This window comes from Centroberyx affinis, unplaced genomic scaffold (assembly GCF_046629955.1).
Source record: "Centroberyx affinis isolate AG114_WGS23_722 - 3 ecotype Tasmania unplaced genomic scaffold, CSIRO-AGI_Caff_v1 ptg006907l_1, whole genome shotgun sequence".
In the NCBI taxonomy this organism is placed as follows: domain Eukaryota; kingdom Metazoa; phylum Chordata; class Actinopteri; order Beryciformes; family Berycidae; genus Centroberyx; species Centroberyx affinis.
This window is the reverse complement of record NW_027283501.1, coordinates 1-10,612: the sequence shown is the minus strand read 5'-3', so window position 1 is coordinate 10,612 and position 10,612 is coordinate 1. Positions and strand designations below refer to the sequence as shown.

The 10,612-nt window shown below is 45.9% G+C and overlaps 1 protein-coding gene across 2 annotated transcripts; it reads right to left on the bottom strand.

Annotated features, from left to right (window-relative positions):
- Positions 1–6,859: 6,859 nt before the first annotated feature.
- atp5f1c (ATP synthase F1 subunit gamma) lies at positions 6,860–9,876 on the bottom strand. Of its 2 annotated transcripts, XM_071513235.1 has the most exons (7): positions 9,724–9,876; positions 9,349–9,556; positions 8,391–8,534; positions 8,178–8,242; positions 7,914–8,069; positions 7,708–7,804; positions 6,860–7,141 (listed from the first exon to the last, which is right to left on the bottom strand). In XM_071513235.1, the coding sequence occupies exons 1-7, from the start codon at positions 9,872–9,874 to the stop codon at positions 7,138–7,140; spliced, it is 825 nt and encodes a 274-aa protein (XP_071369336.1). In that variant the 5' UTR covers positions 9,875–9,876; the 3' UTR covers positions 6,860–7,137. The 2 variants fall into 2 exon arrangements, with proteins under 2 accessions (XP_071369336.1, XP_071369338.1); XM_071513237.1 differs by lacking the exon at positions 6,860–7,141 and having other exon boundaries at positions 7,704–7,804.
- Between the last annotated feature and the right edge of the window lie 736 nt (positions 9,877–10,612).

Sequence of the window (10,612 nt, the reverse complement as noted above, 5' to 3'; positions counted from 1 at the left end):
GGGGGGGGGTGGAGGAGGGATAGGGTGGGGGGTGGGGGGTGGGGGGTGTATGGGTACTGAGGGATTTTTTTTTTTTTTTTTTCCAAAGTGGCACACACCAGTAAAATAACACGGCGGCGCGTCTGTATCGGCGTCGACTCTCCCTCATTTAAATAAGCGCCAACGCTGATTTTCTAACAAAAATACTGGTACTAGTGTAATAACAATGAAATAAGACCCTGTGAAAACTCGCAGCCCGCAGCAAGTATTTAAAATATCATTTAAAAAGGGCTGATCTGTAATTCAGAGCGGATATGGTATCAGACGGCGTGCTTGTCATTCCCGGCTATAATCTCCGCCACGCCGAGAGAAACACACTGTCTGCTGGCAGCAACGGAGAGAGAGAGAGGGAGGAAGAATGGGAAGGGATGGGGGGAGGGGGCGGGGGGGGTTGGATGTGTTGGGGGGGGGTGGCAGGATTTGACTACTTATTTTTCTTCTTCTCCTCTAGGTACAGTTGGTTTTCGTCTTGCTATCGGGCGGCGAGATCTGGGGCCTATTTTAAGGAACATCACGGATTGAGGAGAGAGAGAGAAGAAGTTTTCGGAAGGTAGAATTGGGGGGTGGGGGGTGGAGGGGGGGGCGGGGGGGGGGGAGAAGGAGAAGAACCGGAAAAAAAAGTTCAAGCTGTGAAACGATCAGATGGGAAGAGGAAGACGATGGAGAGATGAGCGGAGAAGACCGGAGCGGCGAGGAGACGGTGGCTTCTAGAGAGAGGGAGAGGAAGATGAAAGAGAGGGGAGTTGTGAATTGAGGGAGAGTCTCCTGGACACACACACACACACACACACACGTACACACACACACACACACGTTTGCAAAATACACACATTGGGTTTTGGTTAGTCGTGTGGTCTGGACAGGAAAGGGCTGGGGCCGACGCACTCAGCAGGACACGGACCTGGGTCAGCTCACCACACACACACACACACACACACACACACACACACACACACACACACACACACACACACACACACACACGCTGCCAGGCCATCCTTACCCACCTATCCTGTTGCAGTGGGGGGTCGGAACCAGCCTGAAACCAGCCACACACACACACACACGCATACACACACTCACGAGCGTATGTTCTTCAGAAGCATACACACACACACACTCAAGCAAACACACACACACACACTCATACACACTGGGCGGAAACTGGCTGTGACATGCTGTCCCGCGGCTCAGGCTGGGGGCTCTGAGGTTGGGCTGAGCCATCTATCATACAGCCAGAACACAGTAACCCAAGACATGAGTGGCGGGGATCACACACACACACACACACACACACACACACACACACACACACACACACACCAAAGAAGAAACATGTAAGTTTTCTGACAAATGAAACACACCAACACAGCTGACCAGACAACCTCAGTTAGAGCTCCAGTTAGATCAATATATGGAGCTGATATTGGCTTCTCTTCTTTTCTCTTCTTCTCTTTTATTAAAAATCTGATTTGTTCCGGTGGGTGTCGTCCACCTCTGATATGATGGATATGATGCAGTTTGATTGATTATTTTTTGTGATCTATTGTTTATTAAACTCAGAATAGGTAAGTTTGATTGATTATTGTAGAATTGATCAATACCGGTTGTCTATGGGAAGACCTTAACCTGAACTGATTCTATATGCATGAATATGTTGTATCATTATTGTTTCGATGAAGAGTTTTCCACCTTGCTGTTTCAGAGGTTTTTCCACCCTGACAAGAAGAAAAGTAGTACTTGGAATTGCTTGGATTTTTTGGGGCATGAAAATGGTCAAATTTAAATACGTGACATTTTCACATACATAAAATACTTAAATCCTGACACTGACTAATATAACACAACAGTGATCCAGCCTATATCCAGTACATGAAAGCTTTTCTATTTGCTGCTCTAAACACCCAATGTCTGGTAGCTCTTTCCTGGGAAAAAATCCTCTGGCGCACAGGAAGTGATGCGTTTTACGTTTCCAATTTGTTAGGAATAAATAGAAGAAGAACTGGGTAGTTGAGCAGCATGAGCAGTGGTATGGCTCTCTATGGCTGAACAGAGAAAGAAAAGAGAAACTCAAACTGCATCAACAGGAAAAAGACGTCACAGTACTTGACACACTGATTGAAAGGTGATCATTACCACTTTAAAAATACTGAATATTGCCTTAAAACACCAGATACTGGCTGGCAGCTTCAATCCAAAAACATCAGCATCTTTATCGGCCTTCAGAATCCCATATCAGTCTAACTAGTTCTTCACAGCCAGCCGGTCGACCATCAAGCCTTCAGCCTGAGTGAGCGTCCCACTTCATTTGTAAAACACCTCCTCTCTCTCTCTCTCTTCCTTGAATGATACCGAACGCTACTTCCCCCCGCTAAATCTCTTCCTCCCTCTCTCTCTCTCTCTCTCTCTCTCTTTCTCTCCACCGTTCACGGCCCTCGGAAACTTGAGCCGGGCCCCCCCCCCCCCCCCAGATTGATGGGACGGACGCCTCTCATTTGGGGCCCGCCGCGGAGAGAAAAAGTGGCCAGTTTAAGGGCCCGCTACTGTATTTTAAACACTCCACGAGTGTTAAAGAGACTGATGGGGCCCCTAGCTAAAACCCCATTGGGGGGAAAGAGAGAGAGAGGGGGGGGGGGGGGGGTTGGAGGAGGAGGGGGGGGTGTATAAATCTGCGTGGCGGCGGGAATCGATCGTTTCTCCCTCCTCCTCGCCGCTATCTCATCTGCAGGGGGCTGAGAGGAGGCAGGCCGGTTTAAACGATCCTGACCTTGTCCGACATAAATAGTCAGAAAAGTCCGCCGAGCAGATAGCTTTGTGTAGGGCTTGGGGAGGGGGGGGAGGGGGGGGGGGGGTGCATTGAGATAAGGGGGGGTGGGGGGGTGAGATAATGCCCTGGCATTACTACATCAGAGTCCGTGTCACTCTCTCTCTCACACACACACACACACATACGGACGTAGCCGTGGGAAACAGCCTCGGTCTTCCTTCCTTCCGTCCCGCCGTCCTTCCTTCCTTCCTTCCTTCCTTCCTTGCGGTATCTCTCCCTCTTTTTCTCTCTGATCACAGAAGAAGAAGAAGAAGAAGAAGAAGACGCGAGCGGATGAGGCGATACAGACGGGTAGACGGGGGTGAAGAAGAAGGAGAAGAAGAGGGAGAGAGAGGGAGATGGAGGAGGGGAAGAGGTGAAGAAGGCGTCGTCCCTCTTCTTCCGATTAAGGGGCGGATGGAGGGATGGAGGGGGAAGCGAGGGAGCGGAGGCGAAGGGAGGGAGGCGAAGGAGTCAATTGGCGCCGCCGCCGCCGCCCCAATTCCGCTCTCTGAAGAAGACGTGAATGTTTTAGAGTAAGAAAGGGAAGCTCTTTTATGCGGCGCCCCTCTTCTTCTGCCTCTTTTCTTTTGAGTGTAATGCCGCTGTACCTGACAGTAGCGCTGCCCCGGGTAAAGGCAGAAATCTCTGCCTCCATTGTCACCTGTTCCTCTAATCATTTTCCGCCCGTCATGCCACAATGGAGGAGGGCGATAACGATAACGAGGTGAAGCTAATACAGAGCGGCGGCGGGGGCCCCTGAACACAATGTTCGGATGTCTTCACTCGTTCACACACACACACACACACACCTTCATATGCTCCTTAATGCAGAAACGCACGCGCTCGCTCACTTGCGCACACACACACACGCCGGCTTCTCTTTTTTCCTTACAGTCACTCACACACACACACACACACACACACAAAGATGTTACAGCCATTTCATTATATGCCGCCGACTGTCAAATCACCCTTGCGTTGCACAGTTACACACCTTTACAGTTTCACCGTAAGTCGTGATAATAGGAGAATAACAGCGGGTGCCGTGTTATTTCTCTGCTTCATTGAAAGTAGCGGCTTTTCAGGAGTCTAGTGGTTGTGATTAGAAAGTCGCCGGTTCAAATCCTGAGGAAAACTAGTGCCAAGTTGTCCTTAAAAAGAAACTAAACCCCAAAAGTCTGCGTAAAAGCCTGGCATCTAATGGTAAAAAGCATGCTAGTGAAATTGCCATCTGCTATTGGCTGATCTTTGGTGCCACCTTCTATAGAGTACAACAGGTGGTGACATCACCTGGCACCAAAGATCAGCCAATAGCAGATGGCAATTTCACAAGCATGCTTTTGACCTTTAGATGTGAGGATTTACATAGACTTTGGTTTGGGGTTTAGTTCCTCTTTAAGCACAACTACTGTGCAGCTTTCAGGTGTGAAGATGCAACTGTATGAATGTGAAGAAGAGGAGTTACTGGAAACCAGCATGGTGCCCAGTCGACTTTCCCTTGATAGAAAAACATTAAGAAAAGACAGAAAGAGTCCAGAAATATTCCCACTTTCCCCAAAAAGACTCAGACAGAATTCCCAAATCCCAAATCACAGAAAGTTTACCACCCCCCGCCCCCCTCCCCCCTCCCCCCCGCTGCCATCCGTGTGATCCGGGATCGTCGGGCCTTGCCTGCCTGCGAGGGGAGATGAGAGGCTGCTGCTTTCTGAGTGCGTTTATCACAGTCTGGCATCGCTGTAATTTCAGTGTTCAGATGCAATCGCTCCCCGCTCCCCTCAGGAGTAAACAATAACAAGCACAAATACAATAGACAAACAAGGCCTGCAGGACATGTATACACACACACATACACACAGATGCACGCATGCACAAACACAAAGGCATGCACACTTGCAAACACAATCTCAACTCACACACTCGCAAACAATAACGCAAATGCAAACCGCAAGCACCTTGTACCACCAATCTTTTTTTTCAGTTTTCAGTCTATATTTGGCATAGACTATTCCTAGGTTGACAGGAAACATAAACCTCTAATTCTGTTTCTGCCTGTCCATGAACTGTCAGTAGAAACAGCCGTATCTATATAGCAAAAGAAGCTGGACTCAGATCAGATAGTAGATTTTAGTTTTGCTGTAAGTGGATAAATTAACCAGAACTAAACTTTTCCTCATACAAAACCAACACAATATTATGTGTTATGTTGCTATTACACACTATTACACTGCTGATTCCTTTGCATCTCGCTTATTTGCAGGCTGTTTCTTGAGGCTGAAAGACGCCTCATTTGTTATCAAACAGCGCCGCCTGGTGGACATTCAGTGAACTGCAGATCGCTGACTTGAATAGAGAAGTGTGTTGAGGGTGGAGGAGGGAGAAGGCAAGGAGGCACCCAGCTGAGCTCTGGCTCCAGGCCCACTTAGCTGCCCCGACTATCGTCCTGCCACACACACACACACACACACACACACACCTTTCTGTCAGTCTGCCTTTGGCTGGAAAGACCATGGTGTTGCTGTGTGGCGACTTAGCTGGTCAGGAGGATAAATAAGCAACAGCAACGCAAGATATTGCTGTGGTGTAGGAGCCCAGGTGTGATAAGTGAGAAATATAAGTTATTCTTTATTGATCCCTGTCTGCAACTTCTCTTTTTTCTCGCCCCCCTCCACAGGGAGGTCAGAGGTCAGGCTCAGCTACAGAGCAGCTTCCTTAGAGCTGGTAGGGGTGCAGCCTCTTCAGCTTCAGCAGGAAGGATGTTTTCTCTAACCACCAGGCCACCCTGCTGCCCAGTGGGTTCCTATGGGTGTCCTCAAGAGCTACTGCAAGACTACACTAGCTCTCGTGGGTGGCTGGAGTATTTCCTTCCACAGTACTAGGGACTTATGTGGAAGTTTGACCACTGCTGAAAGGCTAAAGCAGATTTGATTTCTGACTGGTTGCTGCGTAGATTGGCGTTTTAGCTCTATAAAGATTTCTCCAGAGGCAGAAATAATGTCATTGGTTGAGTTAAACCTCAGTGGGCGGGGCAAAAGAACCACAGTGACATTAGACTGAAGCCCAGTGAAAAAGGTAAGGGCTAAGAGAAGAGGAAGCAATATTATAAAAGCCTAGCGCTCTTGATACAACCTGAAGAAAGATCATAAATGCCAATAAGTCATTACTATTTATAGTTTTTATTTAGATCTTGACCAGAGTTCCTTATTTGTTATTCTCGTTTGCCATTTTGCTAATCTTCTTTGCTAATCAAGCTTGTCGTTTTGGATTTAACAGAGCCGCCTTATGAGAATATAGAAAAGGCTAAATAGGCCTATATAGATGGTCAGTCCCAATGTTGGAGGTGCCATTTCACACAAATACATTGAAAACTCAGGTTACACTGGTGTACTGGTTTCCAGTATTGGTCTTTTATTAAAAATCAGCTAACTGACGTTGATGTCAGTTGATGTCACCCACCTCTGACATAATGGAGGTTCCTTTGTTCCTCAACAGTTTCAAGAGTGTCAGCCTGTAACACCTATAATGAAACCTGCCCACCTAAAAGAATTTCATTACTATAAGTTTCAAGATTTTGGCTTTCAAGTTTGTGCAGGGTGTCCCATGATGGTCTGAAAGCTGTTTCAGAGGCTTTCTGGAGGAAACACTTTATACTTGTAATATTTGAAATTAAATATGAAAACTGTCAAATTTAAATATACTGAATAAATTATCAGCTATCGGTTGATATCGATTGATTCCTATTGAAAACAATGAGGTTATGACCACTATTAAAATTGCTACCAACACACTATTATCACAAATAAAATAATTATAAAGAAAACCCAAATCCCATCCCCAAATCTACACAACCTGGCAAAAAAAGAAAAGCCAATCCACATGGCTGCCATTAATCATGATCCCAGTAAGGCTTAATCTTATTCATTTTATGTTACGTGAATTTAACACATCTATCCCCTGAATAGTGTTGTAAAAAAAAAAAACATGTTGAAGGTGATTATTACCCTTGGAAACATTTTATTTTCCCTTTAGCATCAAGTATCACCTTAGCAGGATGAACTCCATATGGGTCAAGCATCAACATTCATCTTTCATGGTCACAAGAATTTATTGTGAGGCAAAACAGATACAAGGACTTTATGAGAGGGTAATGTTTCTCTGTAAGAGGTTTATTTTTTCCATATATTTTACAAATAGAAGCACAAATGTTCATAAACTCTCGACGACAGCTGTCTGAAGTACTTTGAAGCGTGTGTACCGGAGCTACGGGCGATGGAGAGGACGATCTGGCCCGCTTATCTGCAGAGACAAAGAAAAAGGATAGTAAGACGACCGAACAAAAAAAAAAGAAAACAGCCCCTTCAGACTTGAGGACGGCGTCTAACGGGGTGAAGACTCAAAGAGATTCTGAAAACCTACAGGGTATCTAGTCTATTATATCAGAGGATTTAATGGTACACACTTCTAGACTCAAACTAGCCCAGAAGGGATCTCAGTGCTACGGAGACAGTCTACTCTAAGGACGTTACCTCCTCTGTCAAGACAAGCCTCAGTTCCTGGGTTCACCAGAGGGTGAGAGGGAGCAGATTAGGTCGGAGAGGAGAATTAGTCATGAAAGAATCTGAGGGCTTTTGGAAATTAAAAAGACATGCATAGTCGAGAGGGAGTCTTTTGGGGAAGGGAGGAAAAAAAAAGGTCTCAGAGGTCACAAAAGTTAGCGGAGTGAAGAAGGAATGAAATGAGGGGGGCGAGCCGTTTAGGAAAATCCACAAAAAGAACTGCGGGCGGACGGCAGAATAAAAGAAGAGGCAGAATGTTAAGAAAGGGTGAGACGGAGGGAGGGGAAAGACAGTGAAAACGCTTACAGAGCGGCGGCTCCAGAGATGATCTCGATGAGCTCCTTGGTGATGACGGCCTGTCTGGTACGGTTGAAGGTGAGGGTCAGCTTGTCGATCATCTCGGCTGGAGGGAAAGGGGAGAGAAATCCACCGTGAATCAGTGTTAAATGTTAAAAAAAAAAAAACGCAAAAGATGTGAACGAGGGGAGTGTGCGTGCGGCCGGAGTGCTCACAGGCGTTCTTGCTGGCGCTGTCCATGGCGGTCATCCTGGCGCTCTGCTCGCTGGTGGTGGACTCCTTCATGCCGAAGTAGATGATGTTGACCAGGGCGAACTCCTGGTAGTTCCTCAGCACGTCGGCGTCGATGTCGTCGTAGATGCCCATGTTCTCTGTGAAGGGGAGGGGGGGGGGGGGGGGGCAGACACGCATCGTTATCACTGGCTGGGACGTTCGAGGCTCTGTATGTAAATCCCCGCTCTTCAAACACAACACCTTACCTGAATTAGCAACAGTATCGATGGAGAACAGAGGCTTGTTGTCCGTCTTGTAGGAGATGACGGACCTGCGTGAGGAGGACGGGAGGATATATTTTTGTGATCATTCGATATTGATCTTCAAATAACCCCAAAAGGCTTGCAGGGAAATCCAAACAGGGATTGAGGTACAGGGGTACAGATAACACGAGAATCAGAAGAAAAGGCCTTCCGCACCTGAATCTGTTGTAGATGATGGAGCCCTGGTCAAACTCGTATCCGGAGTTGATCAGCTCGGTGGCGATGATGGAGGCATCGCTGAAGGTGGGGGGCTTGCGGCCGACTTCCTTGCAGTTCATCATGATGTGGCGTCCGTGGGTCCTGATGAGGAAGAGCGGGCGTTATCGTAATTATTAACCGAGGTGGAGGTGCTCATATTCAGCACTCAAACAGGTTCTGGCTAGAGCTGCAACGATTAATCGATTAGTTGTCAACTATTAAATTAATCGCCAACTGTTTTGATAATCCATTAATCGGTTTGAGTAATTTTTTAAGAAAAATAAGTCAAAACTCTGATTCCAGCTTCTTAAATGTGAATATTTTCTGGTTTCTTTACTCCTCTATGACAGCAAACTGAATATATTTGGGTTGTGGACAAAACAAGACATTTGAGGACGTCATCTTGGGCTTTGGGAAACACTGATAGACATTTTTCACCATTTTCTGACATATTATAGACCAAACAACTAATCGATTAATCGAGAAAATAATCGACAGATTAATCATCAATGAAAATAATCGTTAGTTGCAGCCCTAGTTCTGGCATTGGAGCGTGTGAAATCCTAAATAATTTCTGTAATCTATACTAGGACTGTCCTTTCTTCCAAGACTGAATTTTAATGAAAACAGTATCAGTTTGTTCAAATTTATAAAAAAAAAAAAAAAAAAGGGAACAAGGAAAGTCCCACTTTCAACCAAGCAACTGCTTCATCAAAGCATCACTACGATACAAACTTCAGCATGTAATGTTAAAATATGATCGCTGTCTGCAGATTTCAAAGATTTCTAAACACTAAAACACAAGATATTGGCTAAAAGTCTGATCACTTAGTCAGGCCTAAAGCTAGACTATGCTCATTCATCTTCCCCCGATCCAGCCCTTTGTATGACTGGGAGGCTGTGTGTGCTTCAGTACCTGTGCAGCAGGCCCCTCAGCTTGTCTCCCACATTGACCACCATCACCTCCTTGCCAGCGCCGCTCAGGGTGGCGATCTGGCTCTTGATGGCCTTGGCCACGCCGGAGTGGATGGCGCCGCAGAGGCCGCGGTCGGACGACACGCCGATGATCAGGTGCTTGGAGGCCTTGTCCTCCGGGGCTGCGATTTCAGCCTTCTCGTACAGGGCTGGAGGACAGAGAGGGGAAAACATGTGGAACCTCAAACGTGTTCACTGATCCACTGAACCCCCTCTGTCCGCAGATTGACACTGCACCATGACAGTAAAACCCTGATACCTGAGGGAAGTATTCCTCTGACAGATATCAAGTTACATGGAGGCATGCTGTACATACCCAGAGCACCGTTGCCATAGACTCTGGCGGGCTTCAGCTGCCTCTCAGCACGAGCGTACTTGGCAGCAGCCACCATCTTCATGGACTTGGTGATTTTCTGGATGTTCTTGATGGACTTCAACCGAATGGTGACTAGAGGAAGAGAGGACATCACTCACTGTCACCAGTATGGATAATATAACAAACTATGAACATTATTGGTGTGTGCGGTATGTGTGTGGAGACAACAACACATCAAACTCCACTCAAAAATCTGACAATTGAATCATGCTTGGCTTATTAGCAAACATACACTCCTTGTAAAACAGGATTTAAAACCTTTTATGAATTACTAGGACAGACTCTTCAATTCAGCATACATCCAATAAACCAAGCAACACTTATTTCAATAACTTATTATCCATTAGAATTTCTTCTCCAGTTAGTTATTTGGAAGTTATTTCCAATTGTATCCCACCAAAATACACTGCGATGACCAGTAGTGACCAGTGTGAACCAGTTCTACCAGTTGAGATTTATTGAAATTATTTATTGTATGCCAAATTTTACAGTGGTTCCTAGAAACAAAATGTCTTAAGCCATGTTATATAAGGTATGTTAAGCTGTCAATAAGCAAGACCACATTAACTGTGTTGGTGTGATTTTAATTAACCGTGTCGACTATCAGCACAAAGTAAAATTCCATTTTATGCATAATAAAGAATGTTGAATATTGATGAAACTGACAAAGTTATGAATCTGACTTATGAATTGACTTTAGTCTGCTGTTCCTTCAATAATGTATCGGAGTTTTGTATTGGCTGGTCATATTGTAAGACTAAGGAATATCAGTGTGATGTTGAGTCTACAAGATGCTGTTATAGAATGTGTAATACATAGAAAAAGTACT

Bases quoted from the DNA above. Each gene is read 5' to 3' on its own strand.
- atp5f1c (XM_071513235.1), bottom strand. From the start codon at position 9,874: ATGTCCTCTCTTCCTCTAGTCACCATTCGGTTGAAGTCCATCAAGAAC. The intron at 9,557-9,723 runs GTATGTACAGCA...TCTGTCCTCCAG, and splicing joins CTATGGCAACGGTGCTCTGG to CCCTGTACGAGAAGGCTGAA. The intron at 7,805-7,913 runs GTGAGCACTCCG...CTTTCCCTCCAG, and splicing joins CAGCGCCAGCAAGAACGCCT to CCGAGATGATCGACAAGCTG.